The sequence below is a fragment of the Pleurodeles waltl genome, chromosome 4_1 (genome assembly GCF_031143425.1).
Source record: "Pleurodeles waltl isolate 20211129_DDA chromosome 4_1, aPleWal1.hap1.20221129, whole genome shotgun sequence".
Taxonomy (NCBI): domain Eukaryota; kingdom Metazoa; phylum Chordata; class Amphibia; order Caudata; family Salamandridae; genus Pleurodeles; species Pleurodeles waltl.
In genome coordinates this window covers 280,425,965-280,449,126 of record NC_090442.1, presented here as the reverse complement: position 1 = coordinate 280,449,126, position 23,162 = coordinate 280,425,965, and the positions used below count along the sequence as shown (strand labels likewise).

Here is a 23,162-nt window from a genome sequence, read left to right as displayed (position 1 = left end):
AGGGACAGGTTCTCTCCTTCTGACCGTACCCTCTTCCCCCAACTAGCTTTGGGTATGACCCTAGTAACTGTGTGCAGTGAGGACCGGTCTTCCTCCTCCTCACCTAGGCTCAGATGCCCTTCATCCCCTGAATGGCTGGAGCTAGCATCCTCCCCTTCTTCTTCCTTCTCTGGAGCTTCCTCTGGGCCTAAATCTTGGGCCACAGCCCAGGCTGTCAGGGATTTGATCAAAACATGCTTCCTGAGGTTAGTGGTTGCAGGCAACCCCCTCTCAGTACACAACCCCCTAAGCTGGACTACGGTCAGTGTAGGTAGGCTAGCCGGATCAAGCTCCATGGTTCCCTAGTTTTGTGTCAACAAAAACATTTTGCAAAAATTGGAAACAAGAATTTAGAAAAATCACGAAAATTAAATAATTGAAATTAATCCAAATTAAAATGTAAAACAATTTTTGAACTAGGACAATTTAAAGGATTTTTAATGAGCTTTTCTTAAAACTGTAACATGATACTGAACACAAGTACAGCATCCCACCACTGCACACCAACAATGTTGGAAAATGGGGGTTTGGTAAGGGTAGGTAAGTACCTACTCTTAGCAATAGGCCACTAACCTTCACTTAGGGCCAGTTCAGTCTCAATACATTAAACCTAGCTCAACCCTTGGTGATAACCACTTCCTGGGAAGTGTGGCGAAAATCAATCCGAGGGAGCAACATTCCTCAAAAATCCATCATGGCTGAAAATGATTTTTGGAGGTTACATCTAGCTGAGCCCACCCACTGTTGTGGCTAAACATACTAAACACACCCCTCTTCTGCCCTCTCCTAATCTAATCATGGGGTTACCTAATTGTCTGGGTTTGCAGGATGTGAGGGAGGTGCTGGGTTGCTCCAAATGTCCTTACCTGCCTTTGAAGACCAGTTTGGCAGCCCTCCGCCCCTTCCTTCTTCTCCATCTGCTGAGGGAAGATCTCCTCCCCCAGGCACATCTCTTTGTGTTGAGTCCAGGCTACTTCACACCTCATCAAGCAGCCTGGCACAGGCTGCCAGTGGCTGGCCAATCAGAGCAAAGACCCACAGGGCTGAAGTTGTCAACATTTTAGGTAAAGTTTAAAACTCTTTACCTGAACAAGTTATTTTAAATCTAACAATTTTAATTTGTGGGATTTATTATACCAATTAATTTGATACCAAACTTGAGGTATCTGTCACTTAAGGGGAGTTTATAAATTAAAATAAAGTCTCCTTAATCTAGCCTATGAAGGCATTCACTTCAATGAGGGAAAACAAATTTGGCTGTTTTACCTCACCATGGCCTATAAAACTATTTTTTATAAAGTCCCTGCGTATAGTTACAAGGCACGCAATCATAGGGGCATATAGGGCACAACTTAGGGGTGACTTGTATGTAAAAATAAGGTAATTTAAGACTTTGGAAGTACTTTTAATTGCAAAGTCAAATTTGCATGTAACTTTAATTTAAAAGCAGCCAGAAAGGCAGACCTGTCTTTAAAATGACACTGGGCTCCCCAGCAGTGCACCTATGGGTGCACTACCTATGCTGGGGTCCCTAAACCTACATGTCCTACCATATACTAGGGACGTAGGTAGGCTAATACTGCCAATTATAATTAGCCTAATTTGCATATCCACTTTACACAGAGCACTGGCCCTGAGACTGGTAAGCAGTACGTAGGGCACAGCCAAGAGTCGGTAACCACCAGTATCTGTCCAAAAAGTTTGGGGGTGACCAGGGCAAAAAAGAGGACTTTCCTACAATATTGCTAGGAACATAACTGATGCAAAGATTCATTTAACACATTTGTACTCATCAAATTCAACATCTACTACAAGGAAGGTGAAAATAGGTAGCAATGCTACTCGATGTAAGAAACTGCCTTACCTTCAAAGAGAAACTTTCTGTATTATATGAAAGTTCTGAAATTCATCAACACCCTGCAACCCCATCAAGTGCCATCAACAACTTTGTGATGAGCTGACATGTATTTTTGTCCAAGATAGAGAAGGTATATGATGACATAAGAAATAAAAAGTATGAAGAAGATTTCAGATGCCATCTTCAATTCACTGCAAGATTTGTAAATCTTTAGTTTCTGCTTATGCTACCAGGGGACTTCCATTGACAGCGTCTAGCCCATCTGAGTCTGGCAAAAGTAATGCACAATCTAAATATTGCCTCAATGCTGCAATGAATAATGCAACAAGACCTGAAAAATGGCACTGAAACTACTTTTGAGAAAACAACACTGGATCAAAAAAAAAAAAAGACTTTGGCTACATCCCAATTCCAACATTACATTTCCCTCCAAACCTGAAAGATAGGAATATATTAAATCAGGTTCAATCAATGATTTCAGTTAATGATCTACTATCTGCTTACCAAGTGGGACCTGGACAAGAACATGGTACTGAATCCACCTGGATCTTTGTTTGGATACAAAATGATATCCAGTGGATAAAGATGGTGTCAGAGTCTTTGCCCCTCTGAACCTTTTGACAGCACTCTACAGTGTCAAACACAATGTTTTCTTGCTAAAAAAAGCAAGATTGAAATTGGAGCTATAGTTTTGGGTTAAGTTAGATCATATTGTATTTCCTTCACTCATATTAATCTCAATGTGATGTGGAGTGCTACAGAGGCCAGCATTATCTCCCATCTTGTTTATTTAGTACTTAAAATCCTTAAAGCTCATCTATCCACTAGAGCATGAATATTATGCTTAATTTCAGCAAACGCCATCAAGGCCTACTTCAACTGACAATGTTGGATGCCTTTTCCTATTTGGTTCATAGCCATCCAAGTTGTAGTCTTTGTCAACTGGAAAGATATTCCAAATTGGAATTTGCAAAGTTGACACTTCTATATAGTCCATCTTTATTTTAAGTACCAGTGCCAGGAGAGCTTCAGGTAACAGATGAACTCAGCTAACACAGACAAGAATACAGATAAACAAGTGGTGCAGGCCCTGTGAGATCCTCTTTAACTTTAACTTAGAAGGCAGTGCTATCATTACTTTGTTGAGGTACACAAGGCCACAGGGACAGGACGGTAAGCTTGAACCCCTGCTCCTAATGCTCCATCCACATAGGTGAGCATAACTATGACAGGCTTGTAAAGGTGTAGATAGCCGTTTTGCAATAACAAATTGCCAATATTATTCCTGTATAACTTGACTGATGAGATATTGGTCCTCTAGTACAGAGCTGGTTCTCCCAATCATTTCAATAGGTTTCTTTAGCACATTAAAACAACAGTGAACTTTCGACTTTCACTCGAAATACTCTTTGCTCCTTGGGATGATACTAAAGATGTTGCTGCCATTAGGATCTCATCTGAGATCATAACTTTACAAAATAGGTTGGATAAAGGAAGCACATACTGTGCGTAGTTGAGAAGATAGGCAGTGTTTCTATATTATTCCTCTTCATCACTGATATAGGGGGTAGACATCACACTCTTAGGAAGCAATTCCTGCATCACTTGTTTCAGATAAATCTGAGCTCAATAAGTATTTATGTGGCAGATGTAATGCTGAACATGGAAAAGAAACAGATTAAATGGCATTCCTTCAATGACATGTTGATTCCAGACTACATTACTTTAGTACTCACTAGAAAAACTCCAATATCAAGGAGAAATTCCAATTCAGACTAAGTGTGACTTCGTTTAGGATCCCACTTGGAATCCTATGTGCAGCATTCAAACCCATTGTTTAAATTAATTAGCCCTGTACAGAAGGGAGCCAATCAAATTGGTCTTCTGTAATTTGAGTACCTAAGACAAAGTATCTCCTAGAATGACTTGTCTTGGTGGTAAGAACAAAGAGCAAAGCTTCACTACAGCAGAACAAGAAACCCAGAGCACAGAACCAAACAAAAGAAAATAAGAACAAAAACATTTGGTCATTTCATATCTCACTGAATGTACACACTGTGATGGATACATACAATAGCCTTTCTGGCATCTCCCCTTATTTGGCTTGCACAGCACAGGACAGAATATTTCAGCACCACCTAAAGGATAAAGTTTTATTGACCCAGTCAGGCAGAAGTTCAATTGAAAGTGGCACAACCACTGTCCATGAATCCTTTGAATCTCTTTACAGAAGTCTCTTGCATCAAAGATTGATCTTTCCGACCCCAGGTTCCAATCCACACTTGTGCGCAGCATTTCAAATCTCGGTATCTTATAATTGCTCTATAATTTCACCAAGTCTCTTTTCGCCACTGTAATTCCAAAATTCCACAATAATTTTGAGATGTTTAATATTGGTTGCTGCCCATACCCACAGTGTCATGGTTCTACTGTCCCATGGGGCCGTGAATGCCATTGCCACATGCAAGATTTCACACACCAAGTTCCAGTAATTTTTTATTTTAGTCATGAAAACATGGAGTACTACAAATAATTTTTCTGCATGCATTCCCTTAGGAACGTGTCATCAGCTGAACATCCTATCTTGAAAAAGAGAATGTGGATGTACATACACCCTATGCAAGAACTTAACTTGTACCAGGCAAACATCAGACCGGCTCGAGACCACCCTAGGGTACATGAGCCTTTCCTCTCAATGTGCAGCATTCATTGGGCCCAGAACTCCCTCCCATCTCAAATGGAGATGATTCAGGTTAGCCCATACATTTTTCAGCAGAGTTATATTTATCAGAGCTATTGTTTTTTTCTTTATCAGAAAGTTTAATAGAGTGTGTTCCAAGGGGATTCATGCAGTGTTTCATCTGAAGGCTTTGTACAGTTCTGCAAGGTGAGTCTAAAGCAAAGTATCAATATCTTTCAGTGTCGAGGCAGACAATCATGAATTGCGAATTGGTTTCAGAATCAATCGCTTCTACATGTGATTGCCTTAAGAACTTTTGAAGATGGTGTTTAAGGTGCTGGACCTCCACAGCGTAAATAAAGAGGTGTTCACGCCACACCTGGCATTTGAGGCTATCCTGAAGAATAAGATGGTGAAACTAAAGGAGTCCTGCAGGGTGTGAATAGATATGGTAATTCAGCAGCTAATTAATACTGTTAGGCAACACACCATCCTGTTGTATCCCTATCCTAAGTTATAAGAGGGAAGCAAGCAAATAGTACCTAGGCTCATTTGCGAATGACAAGAAAAAAACAAGTTTGTATACTGTCATTCAGACCGACAATGAGGTACTGTCAATGGGCATGAAATAAAAGGACTACACTGGTTGCTAAACGTCAACCCTCAATGCAGCCTGATACTAAGTAGCCTGAGAATCATAATAGGAAAGCAATGGTTTCCATCTGCAATACAGCCTGAAATACTGGCTAACCCATAACAAAGTCGCACATGATGAATGCACACTGCAACATGCAATCCACCTGCATGGTTGCCCTCATAGTTCCACAAAATATCACCCAAACAACAGTTTTAGTGGGCTGCCTCACCACTGGAATTAGTGAGTTGCATGGGACCCTGGCCCAAATAGTACATCTTGTGTCATGAGTTACATGTCACATTTCTGACTCTGTTCATCTGGCTGGTCATTCCAATCATGTCAGATCTACTACTCTGAGTGGCCAAAGGGGCTGAGTCAGGATTACATGCTAGGTTACCCTACCCAAGTAAGGATTTCAGGTCTGGAAAGAAAAGTAAGTTTACTTGAAAAAAGGATGATAGAGCCTGAGCAGTAGGATTCACGTGACAGGATAGTGGCTCTGAAAGGATGGTAGGGCTCACATTCAGCATGTCATTGAATGGCTAATAGACGTAGGTTTGAGTTTTTCACCTGCTAGGCCAAAGTCTCTGAAAGGCTCCAGATACCACAACAGGGTCATGTCTGTAGCTCTGAATAGTTTGCATGGCTAAGGTATAGCCCAGGTCATGTGAGGTTCAAACTGACGTGACAAATTTAGACTGAGTCCTGCTATATGTTCAGTGGGAGTAGCCTCTTGGAAAATACCCAAACACCCAGACTTCCCATCTGGACTGGTGCAGAGCAAGTCCAAAATCCAGCTTCAGTGTGCCAAAGAGCGATTATAGACCACACATGCTTCTGCCTTGTTGGCTATGATAAGTGTTGGATCCCCTGGGTCAAAAGAAATCCTGTAATTGGCAACTTCTCATATATAATTATGTATGTTGTGTGTGTTAACATTAGAAGACATATCTCAAACACTGATTCTGTTGAAGAAAGACTGGATTGCATGCCTACCTAAAGTTGGAATGAATTAAGCAGTGATATCACAATGCAAAGCATAGCACTTAGGGCCAGATGTAGCAAATGGTTTTTCCCATTCTGTGTCAATGGGAAAATGTGTACATATGGCCCTTAGTGCCTAAAATTAATCCACTTCACTATCAACCTGAAAGTTTGAAAGGATTTTATAGACGTTTGCATACAGGCACTAACAGAATACATTTACAGTAACTAAACCTCTGATACCATTGAAGGTGTACAGCATTCTCAAGAGAAAGACATAAGAAGAAAGTGAAAGGGGACACCAATAATGCAAATTGTCAGACACTGAGGCCCTCATTACGAGTGTGGTGGTCTTAAGACTGCCACACTTGCAATGGCGGTCGGACCGCTGCCATAGTGGTGGTCCAACCACCACATTCTGACCCCCGGCACCACCAGTTTGCCACCAGTTGACAGCCTGGCGGTCTCAGCGGTTGTAATCTGCCAGGGCAGCACTGCTTGTAGCACTGCTCTCCGGATTACGAGTCCCCTTTCCGTCAGTCTTTGCATGGCGGTTGGACCGCCATGCAAAGGCTGGCCGAAAGGGGGCATTGGGGGCTCCATGGGGACCCTTGCACTGCCCAAGCACTTGGCATGGGCAGTGCAGTGCCACCCATGGACAGACCCGTTGCGCTTTTCACTGGCTGAATTACGGGCAATGAAAAGTGCGACGGGTGCGGTCGCACCTAACGCACAGCAACATTGCTGCCAGCTCAATTACGAGCCAGTGACAATGTTGTGGTGAGTTTCCTGCTGGGCTGGCAAGCGTAAATGCTGGTTCCGCCCGCTGACCCAGCAGGAAACTTTCAATAGGGCCCGCATAGGGACAGCGACGTAGGTGGTCATCCTAATGCAGTGTCTTTGGAGGGCGGCCTCCACCCACCAAAGTCATAATAAGCCCCTAACTTAGGGACCTGAAGATACTTACTTTATGCTTCCAAGCATGAGAGGCTAACTACATCAGAAGTGGTGTGGCCTGTACGACGATAGTTAACATAGACAACAAGATGGTGTCAGCTAAAGCAACAAGGCTTCAGATACTATGGAAATGTTAGGGAAAAGCCAGGTAGTTTCTCAATGCATAAACCCGGTTCCACACAGCTCAGACTGGCACCTTTGCAGTGAAACATTTGGCTCTGAACCTGCTGCTAGGGCAGATGGTATTACACTGATTCTCTGAAGTATTGAGAGCTCTAAAACAGAGCAAGAAGGATGCCCCTTCAGCCATCTCTCTAGGTTTCTTGCATACCAAGGGGAGGAGGAGGAATATGGGTGGCTGACATCCACTGTTGTCTCAATTGTTTGCAGACCCTCTGGTAGGAGGCACCTTGTCAAAGTGGTGGCAACTCTAACATGAGAGCAATGAAAAACATTAATCAGTTTTCAGTGCTCAGACATCAGAGCAATGAATGACCAGGCTTTGAAAGTGGTGTTTACAATAAAGGCGTACAACGGAAGCCATACAAAGCAAGAGTCTTTCACTATACTAAAGCCAAAACTACTGCCATTGCCACCGCAGGTTTTTGCAGAGATCTGTCTTGCGCAGAGATCTGTCTAGCGGATTTGACGGATTCCAAACTAGGATTAAAAAAACAAACTCTAGTGCGCAAAAAATACCAGGTACCCTTTAACTGTGAGGCTCATTTGTTATGGCAGACGCATACAGTGTCTGAGCAAGTAATTATGCTAAATAAAATATGCAGATTTAACGTTAAATTCATTAATTTGTGAATCACACAATCAGATTACTCTCACAGCTCTTGTTTGTATTGCAAAAGCACTTGTCACAAACCTGCACCAAACACTGGGTCTAATATTCCAGAGGAGATAAAAATGTATATATAAAAATGTTTGCACACTGTGCTTCCTGTACTAATCTAGGCTTCACCTCTGATGCAAGAATTAATTTCCATAATAGAAATAGAAAGATCTAACTTGTTTTTAATAACCAGTGTGCAAGACAGTGATTAAAATATAATTTTATGATTGATCAATTAGGAAATCCATAAGAATATATAAAGAAATGAATTTATCAGGAGGCTGAACATCTGTAAAATTCTAATATGTCTCCATTCGTTATGTTAATGGTGGCAGCGACACCCTATACATTTAAATATGATTTAATTAATATGTAAGTGAATTCTTATATTCTTTTTAATGACCAAACAATTATGGTACAACAATGAACAAATCAGTCAGTAAAGTAGTTAAAATTGAAGACAGAGTTAAGATTATTTGATCCTTATAAATATTCCTGAACCCAGAATATAAGAGGTTCAATTAGAACATTACCCACCAACATTACCCATAATATTATGAATACTGTCCAATGTCTACTCCTAGCACAATCCATGCCCATCTAGGAAAATAGATTAAAATACACATAAGTGGCCAATAATACGATCTACATTCCACTGGATAAACTGTTATTTCTCGAATAGCTCATCTCAAATTGTGCACTCTCTGGCAAACATACAAACCATAAGACAGTGTGTCACAATCCAAGTGTACAGACAAGGCACAACATATTCTGTCAGCCAATGTTAAAGTGACTACTATGTTATATAGTGCTTAATGATGTAATAGCGTCTCATGAAACTATGGCGTATCTTTGCACCATGGGGAAATGCAGATAAATGTTCAGTATAAGCTTCGAGTCACGTGGCTCACGACATTGTGAAAAATTGGGGACTGAATTGATGTTCTTATGTTGACTATTTTCTACTCTTCTGTCAACTTTGTCTCATGCTATAAAACATGTAAAGTATGCATATTAAGTAATTGAGTTCAGGTCAATCTTTCACTGCATTTAGTTTCGGCATTTATAATACATATGGAACATACATTACAACAAATCTTCCAATCATCAACTCTATATAAAACATAAATCATAAACCCCAAAGGGGCCCTCTGCACAGAAGCTAAATCACATTGATCACCTCTTGAAGGGTGTAAAGCTCACAGCTGTCACCTGGTTTACATCTAAATGGCATTTTATTAGCTACATTTAAATTATTGCGGACTGACTCACAAAAGCATGTAAGAGTACATAATATAATACTCCTGAATTACTCTTTTATGTACTCTTACATGCCTTTGGAATCTGCCCCAACATATCTAAAATGGGAATACATTGGAAATATTTGTGTTATAGTCATTTCAGTTAGTCTAAATGCAAAAAAGATCAGTCCTTTATATTTGCACTAATAGGAAGCTGCACGTTCTGGGCTGATTCCACCTCTGCATTCCGTCCTATTTGAGAGCAGTGACATTATTTACGCTCTTTCAATCTGGAGGCACTGCCTGAGTCAGCCCAGCTGGATTTTTTGTGCCACAATTTCAGGGGCCCGTTTGTTCCTCCTAGGTCTGATGTGTACACCTCCAGAGGAAACTGCAGTTCCCGGAGCCAGAACCAACTGAGGGACTGACCGTGTAGCCCCGAGACATAAGACTCAATTCTTGCTCTCTCTCCAAACTATGGCGAATGCAGCTATCAAGATCAGGTAAGATTAAAAAAATTGGTTTTTCCTTTGTTATGTTATGATGTATTAATTAGTCAACAATCCGTACAGCAAATAGGGGTAAAAGTCCCCAATAAAATAGTAGGGGTTAAAACCCCCACAAATTAACCACAGTTACATTGCCTAAAAAAAGTACAGGGAGTTAGGTGTCCTGTTTCTCCTCTAAATAATGATGTTTGATGACTGGCCATGTAAAATTTCCTGGATTTGTGTGTATTTTCGGGGTTCCTACGAAGTGGGACAATGGGTAACTTATTTGATACAGATACCCGAGTGGATCAAGTGCAGTCCACACTACTAAAAGATTCACCTGCTTTTGAAATAATGATGAAAAAAGGGACTTCAGGTCGGACTTTGTTTTCCAAACACCTGAATCGCTACCTTAGGGAGGATTCAGACTTGCAGTTCCCAACTATGAGTACATTTCCCCTTGATAAATGGGTAGGTGGGTCCTGTTTTAAACTGCCAAATGGGGATACTACTGCTGCAAATGCTGTTACTACACTAAAAACTGTTGTTGAAACTTGTAAAATTACACAATTATCTGCACAAGCAGCAGACATCATTGCACTAACTAGAGAATGTGAACTGAGCAAAGGGTTGATAGTGAATGTATATATCGATAGCCAGTATGTATTTGGAGCACCCCATAGCTTTGGAAAGCTGTGGCAAGAAAGAGGGTTACTTACATCCACAGGAGAGAAAATAAAACATGGCTCGCTCATTGCCAAATTGTTGAATGCTTTATCCATACAAAAGAAAGTAGCCATTATGAATTGTAGTGCTCATAAGAAATAATTGATAATGCTGGTAAAGTTAATGCTTTTGCAGACCACAGAGCAAATCAAGCTGCTCAGATTGAGAATGCATTAATGTATGTATCTCACTGTGTTGATGCATTGACAATTGACCCTGTACTCTAAAGGCCCAAGAATTGCAGAAGTAAACAACCCTGAAGGAGATACAAGAATGGCAAAAGGAACTAACATTACTGAATGATATTTGGATGGGACCTGGGAGAAGAATATGATTGTCTGATGCAGTACTTCGAAATATTTCTTACAGTTTAGGTACAACAAGAATGTTCGCAAACATGCTGAAGCTGTATGTCAAACATGCATGACTTATGTTGCATAGAACTTGTAGAAGGAACCATTTCCAAGGTTCGGACTGCCAAAAATATTATCGTCCAACAATGGCCCTCATTTTTTGAGCAAAGTAATGAACTGGGTGACCAAAGCCTTAGCCATCAAGCTGAAGTTTCATTGTATGTCATCCACAAGCAGCGGACGCATTGAACAAACAAAACGGCATACTGAAAGCCAAAATTGTGAAAATATGCGCTGAAACAACCCCGACATAGGTGGATGGTCTGCTGTGGCACTCATGAGTATGTGCAGTACACCTAGTTCAACAAACTGAGCCCCCATGAAATCATTACTTCGCACCGGATGTCTGCCTGGGGGTCTCCCCAACATGCTACAACATTGCATTTGTCTAATGAATTGCTATGAGACTATTGTATTTCTCTCACTAAGCAAGTACAACGCTTTCACCAGCAGGTGAAGGAAGCCTTGCCGGAACCTCTGCAGATTCCGGGGCATGACCTCAAGCCTGGAGAGTGGGTCATATTAAAACATTTTCAGACAGAAACTGTCTTTAGCAAAGGTGGAAAAGTCTGGTACAAATTCTGCTGGTGACCAATACTGGAGTAAAATGTACTAATTATAATTAGCCTAATTTGCATATCGACTTTACACAGAGCACTGGCCCAGGGACTGGTAAGCGGTACCCACGGCACAGCCAAGAGTCAGTACCACCAGTATCTGTCCAAAAGGTTTGGAGGTGACCATAGCAAAAAGAAGGACTTTCCTACACTCTCACCCACCCCCCACATGAAAGGCGATTGGTACTAACCTACACCCTTGTAGTACTCATGAGCTAAGTGGAAAATCCTGGAAAGGTCATCCGCATTGGCATGGGCACTCCCAGGTCTATGTTCCACAGCGAAGCCCATCCCCTGTAGGGAAATGGATCACCTTAACAGTTTTGGGTTCTCCCCGTCATCTGCATGAGCCATCTGAAGGTCTGTGGTCAGTTTGAACATGGAAGTGAGTGCCAAACAGGTATGGCCTCAACTTCTTCAGGGACCAGAACACAGCAAAGGCCTCCCTCTCAATGGCCCTCTTCTTTCTCTCTCTCTGGGGAGTAGTCGCCCGCTGATGAAGGCAACTGGCTGATCGTGGCCCTCTTAATTTCTTGTGCTAACACTGCCCCAATCCCTTCCTCTGAAGCATCTGTTTGCACTATAAACTTGTTGCTGAAGTCAGAGGTCAGTAGAACTGGTGCTGAACAAATAGCCTTTTTCAAAGTGTCAAAGGCTTTCTGGCACTCTGGGGTCCAAATGAACTTCTGGGACTGTTTCTTTGAGGTAAGGTTTGTCAGAGGGGCCACAATGATCCCATAATTCTTAACAAACTTCCTCTAATACCCAGTCAGGCCAAGAAAGGCCCTGACCTGAGTCTATGTTTTAGGAGCCTTCTAATCCAGGATAGTGTGGATCTTGAGCTGGAGGGGCTATACGTGACCTCCACCAACAAGGTGGCCCAGGTACACTACTAAACTTTGCCCTATCTGGCACTTGATAGTCAGGCCTGCTTGGAGCAGGGCCTGAAGCACTTTCTTCAAGTGGACCAGGTGATCCCCCAGGTGGAAATGATTGTAGCTCTATCATCCAGATAAGTTGCCCTGAAAGATGCCAACCCATACAAGACTCTGTTCATCAGCCATTGGAAGATGGAAGCAGAATATTTCAAGCCAAAGGGCATCACCTTGAACTGACAGTGGCCCTCTGCATTGGAAAATGCTGACCTCTCCTTAACTCCGGACTTAGGACAATCTGCCAGTATCCTGAGGTCAGTTGAAATATACTCAGGAACTTAGCAGACCACCCCCTTTCAATGAGCTCATCAGCTCTAGGTATGGGGGTGAGCATCAGTCTTAGTGACTGCATGTAGACCTCTGTAGTCTACACATAATCTTAGCTCTTTTTCCCACCTTGGGGACTGTGTTTGGGTACAAGTACCACTGGAGTGGCCCAGGAACTATCAGATGGTTCAACTACCTTTACCTCCAACATCTTAGCCACCTCAACTTTGATGTTGGCCTTGACCTGGTCAGACTATCTGTACAACTTATTCTTGACAGGTAAAGTGTCACCAGTGTCAATGTCATGGACACACCAATTGGTGAGTCCAGGGGTTAGGGTCCCTCAAACTGCTCCAAAACGTGTCTATAGTCTTTCTGCTGCTGGGCTGTCAATTTGGGAGAGAGTACCACTCCCTCCACTGACCCATCTTGTGCACTGTTGGATAGGAGGAATGGCAGAGGTTCCCTCTCCTCCTCCTTTCCCTCATCTGTGACGATAAGCATGGTCATGTCTGCCCAATCCTGATAGGGTTTCAGTCTGTTCACATGCATGATCCTATGAGGATACCTGAGAGGGCCAACGTCTACCAGGTAGGTGACCTCACCCTTCTTCTTCAAAACTGGATAGGGCCCAGTCCATTTGGCCTCAAGTGCCCTAGGAGCCAAAGGCTTCAAAACCCACACCAGCTGACCTGGGTGATACTCAGGAATAGTAGCCTTCTGGTCATGCTAGAGATTTATGAGTTCTTGTCTGGCCTCCAGGTTGCTGCTTGCCTTCTACATGTACTCAGCCATGAGTGAACGAAGGCCCAGCACATAATCATGCACATTCTGCTTGGACTCTTTGGGAAACTTCTCCCAAGACTCTCTCACCAAACTCAATGGGCCTCCTGTAGGGTACCCAAACAGTAACTCAAAGGGGATGAATCTAACTCCCTTTTGTGGCACCTCCCTGTATGCGAACAACAGGCATGGGAGGGGAACATCCCATCTCCTCCTGAGTTTGTCAGACAAACCTATTATCATGCCCTTCAGGGTCTTGTTAAATCTCTCCACCAGATCATTGGTCTGAGGATAATAGAGGGCAGTGGACTTATAGGTAACACCACACTCATCCCACATTACTTTCAGATAGGCTGACATAGAGTTTGTGCCCCTATCTGAGACCACCTCCGTTAGGAATCCTACTCTGGTGAACACACCAAGCAGGGCCCTAGCCACTGTGGGAGCAGTTACTGTCCTAAGAGGTATTGCCTCTGGATACCTGGTGACATGGTTAACAACCACCAAAATGTACCTGTTCTCTGAGGCAGTTGGTGGGTCTAGGGGATGAATAATATCAATCCCCACCCTCTCAAAGGGAGTCCGATCCACTGGTAGTGGTATCAAGGGAGCCTTTAGCTTGACCCCTGTATTGCCACTGGCCTGACAGGTGACACAGGAGCTGCATTATTCCTTGGCTTTTTCTGACATCTAGGGCCTATAAATATGGTTGACCAGCCTATTCCAGGTCTTAGTCTGCCCCAAATGTTCCAAAGGGAATATCATGGCTTAGAGTTAAGAGGAATTCTCTATACTTCTGGAAGACCACCACTCTCCTGGTTGCCCCGGGTTTGGGGTCCTTTGTCTCAGTGTAGAGAACCCATCATCCCAATAAAATTTGTGGGACCCACTGACATCCCCTTGTTCTTGCCTGGAGGCAGTCTGCCTCAGGACACTCTCTTTGTCTCTGGCACAACTCTTCAATTATGGGCCCACCTGTCCCCTGCAATTCTGCCAACTCAGGCAAAGCTTGCAGTGAAGGGGTCACCCTCTCAGAGGTCAGATCCTCCCCCTCAGGATTGGATTCCTCCTGAATCTCTGTACTTGGTGGGGTTGGCAAGCCAGACCCAATGCCCTTTCTCTTGGAGCCTTGGCCCATTGTTCCAGGGTTCAAGTGTCCAGCACTTCCCAGTCATGCTGCCTGTGACCTGGTCACGGAACACACCCATTCAGGGAGGTCCAGCATCTGCGCATTGACCCTTCTTTCCACCTCTGGCCACTCAGATGCTTTCAGATCATGTCCCGGCAGACACTCTACTGGGAGGGCAGGAGCTACCACTACCATTTTAGGGCCTGTAACACCTTCCCATTCCAGGCTCACACTGGCTCCTGTATTTCTCAAAGCCTCCACCTTAGTACCATTGACTTTAGGCTTCTGCCTATACCTCTCCATGCTGGGAGGTAAGCTGCCCACAGCTGCAATGTGCACCCCACCCACGGACACTAAGGTAACCTCTGTGTACCCTGATCCCCTTAGAAGTGGCATGGCTCGGGGTTCCCCCACCCTGAGAAGGTTTTGGGGACTCTTGTGAGGACTCCTTGGACTTTTTATTATCTTTCTCTTGGTTCTTCCCCTGAGAAGGATCTTGTCCTCCCTTTTTCTGATAACCTGCTGGGGGTTTCTGGTTAACTCTGGTTCTCGACCAGTCATCTGCTGTCTCTCCCAGCTCTCTGAGGTCAGTCAACTTAGAGTCAACTAGATACTGGCATAGCTTCTCTTGGTTAAAATTAATTAGAAGGTGCTCCATCATAATCAAATTGTAAAAGCCCTCAAAGGTACTTCCCTTGTTACCCTGTATCCAGCCCTCGAGTGCCTTAACTGAGATGTCCACAAAATCAACCCTAGACTGGGTAGCTACGTTCTGGGTGTCCCTGAACGTGAGCCTGTACTGCTCTGAGTCAGCCCAAACTTCTTGGTTAAGCACCTCTTCATACTAAGGTAGGAATCTGTTTCCTCCCAACGTAGGATCAAGAGCCTATCCCTCCCAGATGTCGGGCCAACTCCCATAGGAGTGAACCCCAATACAGCCCCTTAACCCTTCTCATCTGGAGAGCCCTTTCAAAGGCTCTCAGCCATTTATCTATGTCATCGCCCTCTACATAAGCAGGAACAACCTCCTTGGGCAGTCTGGGACAAAGCCCCCCACCCATGGACATCTCAACTACTCTGTCGCTGCCACCATCTCTTTTCTCTTCCCTTGCCTCTTTTTATCTCCAGGGCCAGCTTCTCTGCCTCCAAAGCTATGTATACCTGCTGGGCATCCTGCTCTCTCTCTCTAAGAGACAGGTTATCTCCTTCTGAAGGGACCACCTTCACCAACTAGCTTTGGGTATGGCTCTGGTGACTGTGTGTAGTGAGGACCGGTCTTCCTCTTCCTGACTAAGTTTCAGATGACCTCCCTCCCCTGAGTGGTTGGAGCCGGAATATTACCTACTTCTTCCTCCCCTGGAGCTTCCTCTGTGCCTAGCTCTGAGGCCTCAGCCCAGGCTGTCAAAGATGTATTCAAAACATTCTTCCTGCAGGCAAGTCCCTCTCAGTACACAACTCCTTAAACTAGACTACTGTCATTGTGGGTAGGCTAGCCAGATCAAGCTCTATGGTTCCCTAGTTGTGTGTCACACAAAACAAGTTTGCAAAAATTGGAATCAATAATTTGAAAAATCACAAAAATGCAATATTTGAAATTAGTCCAAATTAAAAATCAAAAACAGTTTTTGTACTAGGACAATTTAAAGGATTTTAATTCATTTTACTTAAAACGGTAGTGTGATATTGAACACAAGTACTGGATCCCAGCACTGTGCACCACAAATGTTGGAAAGTGGATTATTGGTAAGGACAGGTAAGTATCTACACTTAGCAATAGGCCACTAACACCCACTAGGTCCAGTCAGGTCTCAATAAATTAATCCTAGCTCAACCCTTGGTAGCTTGGCAACGAGCAACAAGGCTTAACTTAGGAGACAGAGGCACTTATTACGAGTCGACTCGCGGTCGCGGTCTGACCGCCACCAAAGTGGTTGTCCCACCACTCTGGCAGTGGTCAGACTGGCACATTATGACCATGGCGAAAGCACCACTGTTGGACTGCAGGCATCACCAGTTTCCCTCCACAGGAGGGCCTGGTGATGCCGACCAGTCCTAATCTGCCAGGGCAGCACTGCATGCAGCGCCGCTCTGGGGATTATGAGTCCACTCTCCGCCAGCTTTTGCATGGTGGCCCCACTCCCATGTAAAAGCTGGTAGAGACAGGCTGCAAGGACCCACATGGACAGCCCCATTGCACTTTTCACTGTCTGCTTAGCTCACCCCAAGGTTCCAGAAGCTCTGAGTTGCTCCTTGAGGGTTAGGACTCCAACTCATAGAATGCACCTGGCTCAAACTCCAAAATGAGCACTGGACAGTGGTCAGCTGGTCAGTTTCTTCAGGACTGTCCTGCTGGACCCCTGGCCTGCACCTGGAAACTGCCCTCTAAAGGACTACACCCGCTGCACACTTGGGCTTAACCACAAAAAAGACTTTGCCAGGCTTCAACTCGTTCAAGAAGGGACTCCCTGTTTGCTACAGGTGAAAAATAACTAACCCGAGTCCTATGCATCAAATCCTGAAGAAACTGGCCAGCTGACCACTGTCCAGTGTTCATTTTGGAGTTTGAGCCAGGTGCATTTTGGGAGTTTGAGTCCTAACCCTTAAGGAGCAACTCACGGCTTCTGGAACCTTGGGGTGAGCTGTGGACTCCTGAGGAACCTTCAAAGACCTTCTGGAAGAATATATAGAAGTTTGGAGAACTTTTGGCACAGCACCTATCAAAGTAGCACACAGTGAGGCTGATTTGATTTCTTTACTAGTAGTCTGTAGTATTATATATACAAAGTATTATCTTTCTTGAAAAGATGAACATTGGGCAGGACCATTCAACTTATTGGGTTGCTAAGCTCTCACATTAGCCCCCTGAGACACCTGTGACTACTCGTCCTCACTAGCCTGAGAGTCAGGTGCATCAAGAGTTGATCTTGGCCCAGTTCGCAGAGCCAAGGTGGGAAGGTCCTTGGGATAAAAGGGCACATTACCCCAAATCCCATGCCCTATCCATGTAGCAGCGCTATATTCTGAGAAGCTCAAATGACTGCAAAGGGTAGTCTGAAGTAACAGACTGCAGAAAAGACTTACTTTAAATCCGTAGACTTTCATGTAAAACTTCTCAAGGGCATTGAGCCCTAGCTGTGTTTTTACATATTCTGGAATTCCAATCATCCTGACATGTACCGTGATCTGGAAATGATTCTTTTTCTGGCATACAAATGCATCATCAAGTGTAGAAAAATTAAAGCCTTTGTCTGTAGCAACCTGGTACCCAACAGTTGGCCTGAAGAAAGAAAAGAGAGAATATGGAGAATATATGGAGATCATGTTTGCATATCAGCTCACATGTTTTAAAACAATATGATATTTCATATTAATTTGATTAAAGTTGACAAATCTTTCTTTTATGTACAGTCATGCATTTCTGTGGAGTTCATCAAAGGATTTTACTTACATGCATTAATAATTATTTACTTTACTTTCCATCACCTATTTTCTAAACAGATCAGTAAAAAAAACAACAGTGTCCGCACCACCTACTCCATGTATAATCTCTCAACCTTGTGTGCTTCCACGTTTATGGAGTCCCACCTTTATGTGGACCTTGTAGATTTTCATATTTTGAAAGTTTTAGTGAGGTTCATTATTTTCACTGCATATTCACTTTGGAAGAAATAACCCCCCAAAATGGATTAGACTCGGCGTCTCCACTGGTATCTACTTTCATTCTCAAGATGGTTCATGAGTTAGAAGACGGTGTTACTATGTATTAGTTGAAAAGACTAGCAAACTCACAGGGATTCAATCTCATAGGAAAGACAACTCAATCACAGTCATGTTCAAGAAACCTCTATCATAGTGCATAATGCTGTATTATTATTACAGATATATATCTTACAAACATGATTTTATTTATACTTATGTTTTATATAATTATGGAAATCAATACATTACACCACATAAAGGAGTTTAATTAAATAGGTATGGGAGATTTCTCTTTTGTGGCCAGATGTATGTTTTCTTCTTTACTGCCTCTACAAAACGGCTGGTGAATTTTTTTGTGGCATCCAAAATGCAATGCCCAGTTCTCAAATTTTTTGCGTTTCACAGTTTGTTCTGTATTTTGTCAAAACACCCCTAGGGCAAATGTTATTCCTACAGCTCTTTCTAAGACTGTTATTCCATTTCGGGAAACTTGGTTAAACTGTATACTTTGGTCTTTTCTTAACACTTCCATGATCCAGACACCTGAAAAGGATCAATCTCACATCTTTTATACAAACAGAGAGATACCTCTAAATCCTCCATTTACTGCCTAGTCACTTTGTTGGTAATGGTGCTATGTCTGGTATCATTGATGTAGACAAAATAAAAAAAAGAATCAAGAACAAGCAGGATGAGTACATATCAAGGGTGGTCAATTAGTTAAGATAATAAACAACTTTGCCATCAAAGGAATTTCTTTTGATTGAGAACTAGTGCAAGTCTTTAAGGTGGGAAAAACGCAGGTCTTGATTAAGAGTTTGGCAGACAGGTGTCACAAATGTGATGGATATTCTATCCACTTTATATACAAGTTAATTAAATGCTATGGCACTTATAATAAGGCAGATGGCAAATCCATAACGTTTGTGATGGCGTACTAGCCCACCAAACTCTAAATCAGGCCAGCTGTAACTATTGATGATGGAACAGATAGGATACCTGAAGTTGTCAGACCTAAGACAACTGGGGGAAACCTGTAAAGGGAGAAGAAAAAGCACACCTTCAAATATGGAGCCAGTAAATACTGGAAAGAGTAGGCATTCTAGAAAAAAGAAAAGAGAGTCTAATAGTTTGGAGGATTATGTATTGTAACTTGTACCCTTGGAATTTTGTTCAGGTATCAGCACCTGAATAAATGTATGTAATTTTGTTTTATTGTACGTAATAATGCTTAACAGGTTGAAGCTTATTCTTGAATATGTTGGAGCAGTAATAGAGTTAAAATATTTATTTGAGGAGGGTATTTTGTATGCTCCTGCTTCTATATCACCAACATTTCAGCTGCCTGCTTACATGACAGCCTATTAAATGTTCAGTGGTTTGTCATATGAACTGAGGATGCTGAACTGAGGACTGCATGGCTGGGGAGCTTTCCGCTAAACACTTGAAGCATCAACTCTCCTTGTATTGGGGTCTTCATTAAAGTATGGATTACAATATTCTTCTTTCTCTTCGTGCTGAATAATTTTATGACCTAAAATGGACATGTTCACCTGATAATGAATTGGATTTGAACAATATAGATGTACTGTTACGATTATATTCTAATAAATGTAATTTTTGTTAATGTTTTACACAGATTCAGTTTGGATATTTTATGCAGCAGTGTCAATAGACGTCTTCCACTGCCATTGGCTTTATATGACTGAATATCTTATTTATATAAAAGGAAAAAATGTCCATAGGAATCTGCGCATTTTGAAATATCTCCAAACATCAGAATAAATGTAAATTTAGGCTATTTTAAAAAAATGTTGGTAGGAAAGATTACTCTGAAGAAAAAACACCCTTGTTTCACAGTTCTTCATAAACAGATATTGTATGCAATATTTAAACCTATTAACTTACTTATTAGAGAATGAGCTCAAGATTAGAAACTATCACTCACTCTTCTTTATATTTTGCAGTGTTTTCAGTGTTCCTTTGGCCTGACCAAGTTTTGATTTTTAATTGTTAGTCAATATAGACAAAAGAAGTGACTCTAAGATACAAGAAAGGTAATTATTGACTAAAGCACTTACAGTTTCTCATAATTGCTGTTAAATATACTGTTCCAGTGTGCAGCTTGGTATGGCTGCCAGGTTATTAACTGGTAGCATTTGTCCATATAGGTAGCACTCTGCCCATCGCTGTCATATCCACATGTATCTGCAGCACGGTCTTGGGTCACTGCAAAAGAACAAGAGCCAATTTAATGAAAAGCCATTAACATCCTTTACCACTTTACACATTTGAAATATTCACATACTTGCTTATAACTTCCTTAGTAACTTTGCCATTACCTTCATTACACATATGAATATTTTGCATCAGTAAAGTAGTGTGTCATGTGTTGTATTGTGATATAGAGTTGAAATAGAGAGAAGTAATTTGTAAAGTTCTATAGAACAAAGGGACCTGTACTACATAGATCAGCTTGCCTCACTGCCTACTGAGGAAAATATGCAATGATTAGCTTGAGAAGCATGCTCCTGCTCTGCCTGCACACTTCTTCTCTTTCCCCTATGTGTGCTGACAAAAGCATGAACTTTGTTCTAATGAAGTCAATGATGAACTCTTGAGACAAAGTTGGAAGAATAAGATAAAATGATGTAAAAAAAGGTGTTTGTAGCATTTTCATCCTTTGCAGGAATCAGTGCTCTTTGAGGTGAATGAATCTTTGGACCCATTAAGTAGTGTGGTAGAACCATCAACCGAATTGCAATACCACCCCAAACAATTTAAACACTGGAACCAATGTGGCCACAAAAGAAAAACTCCAATCAGAATAAAGTTACTAAATATATTACAAACACAAGTTGAAAGTCATGTAGACAATGCACAAAACCAAATTGTAAAGGTACATAATCACCAAGCATTGCCCAAGGTGTTGAAATACATTCAGGCAATCTATCATTAATAAAACTAAACATTCAAGAAGGATAATGCATAATATCAATAAAAATATCTGAGACACTAAGATAATACGTTGCTCACAGGTAACAATCATTGGTCAATTCAGATTTAGTAGAGTCAATAATCTTTAGCTGGGCACAGGCCAGCCCTACAGCTAACCAAATTAGGGAAATGCATGTGTGAGGAAGAACACATGTGGGCAGAATACAAAAAGCATAAAAAGGACAAAAATATTTTTGAAAAAACCTCAGACTGCAGGTGACTAGCTTTGGCAAAAAATAAAAAAAGGGGAAGTGTCAGCATCTCAGAAGCTCAGTCAAGAGTCTTCTGAAAGGGAACAATCTACAAGGATTGCTAAACCTAAAGGGAATTTCAAAAGGGCAATGGTTGAGAGGGATATACCTCTCCAAGGGTATAGTATTCAGGAAATCTTCATCAGCAAAGCATCAGGATCAGAAAGCATCAGGATGGCAACTGGAGACTACAAAGGTCTGCTCGGGACTGCTTCAAAATTCAAATGTCCATCAAAATTTTATAATTCACAAAGCATTCTGATTTGTCAAAGGTATCAGTTCATGTCATGTTGAATGGGCATCATCCAATGGGCAATAATCATATGACTTCAAATTGAAACAGTCCAATTCTTTCCCAAGTCTGTCATGGGAACATCTTCCATCTGTGTGACTCCATGCACATTTGAAACAATTGTAAATGAAACCAGTCCATGTTTCACACTGTTCTTCCGTCAAGGACACTACGCTACATTTTCTGTACACTTAAACAACAGAATCTATTACCAACTAGATAAGCTTCTCATGAGTAACATAACTTAAAAGAAAGTTCATGTTAGGAAAGAAATCAACATTACTTTATACAGTCACAAATTTCAAAACCATTTCCTATAGATTCACATGCATCTGTTGTTGTCAGCTCTTTCAGGTCTCTTTTCAAGAAAGTCATGTCTGAAATGTACTTTCTTATCTCCTTACTGTTGTGAGGGATGTAAGTGAAACACTGTTGCGCATGTAGCATTTTTCAAACTCCACTTTCCTTCGCAAGTAATATGTCTAAAGCAAGATGATTTTGCAAAAACATTGATCTCACAGTTACCATTTACACTAACAATATGGCACCTGCGGTGTCTGTAGATAACGTATCTACTATTGCTGAGAACTTCCATATATTGATGTCATTCAAGATCACATCTACTGATGGAATATGGCACAAAAATATCTCCTGTAACTTCTGAAGCACTTGCTTCTCTTTTGACTATGGAGTTTGATTTCTCACTCCAAACTGGAGCAATAACTGTTCCACATGATAAATATTTGGAAAGAATACTCCCTGGTAACATGTACCATACCGGTCTTTCAGCAGCCTGTAATAGGAATTTTTCCCAAATATGAGATAAACAACTGGTATGGCGAGGTCTTGACCATTCAACATAAAGGTCCAAACACTTTTAAACACAAATGCGTGTCTATGCTCACTACTACCTACAAAATGTGTGTCAGTCTTCAATTTCGGCCTATATATGAGTAGCTTCCCTCATGTATAGCCAGGAATCCTTGATTTCAAGCCAAGGAATGTCCTGTATCTTTTTCCCAATTCTGCAAAACTACAAATTTTTCTATTTTGGTTTTCATAGCTGTCCTTCTTTCCTCAACTTGTCCAATGAATTTATTTTCTACAGGACTAAGAAGGGAAGTTAATTATTCTTGTGTGCATATTCTGTCCAAATGTCAATGTAGGATCAAATAAACCTCCCTCATAATCAATGTTCTTCGCCTTTGCAATGCTACTTAAATGTTTCATGACCGAGGCAATTGAAAACACTAAGGGGGTCATTACGACCCTGGTGGGCGGCGGTACACTGGCAGTAACACCGCCAACAGGCTGGCGGTGTTCCG

The 23,162-nt window shown here is 42.0% G+C and overlaps 1 protein-coding gene across 2 annotated transcripts in view; it reads right to left on the bottom strand.

Annotated features, from left to right (window-relative positions):
* Positions 1-23,162, bottom strand: part of MYRFL (myelin regulatory factor like) — a 689,165-nt gene that overhangs the window by 331,036 nt on the left and 334,967 nt on the right. For both annotated transcript variants that reach the window (XR_011202270.1, XM_069228327.1), the window contains exons 6-7: positions 20,379-20,526; positions 17,680-17,875 (exon numbers count right to left, since the gene is read on the bottom strand). Coding sequence is in view for 1 of the 2 variants with exons in the window: in XM_069228327.1 (XP_069084428.1) it covers positions 17,680-17,875; positions 20,379-20,526 (344 nt within the window). In the remaining variant the exon portion in view is untranslated. The remainder of the gene's footprint in view (positions 1-17,679; positions 17,876-20,378; positions 20,527-23,162) is intronic.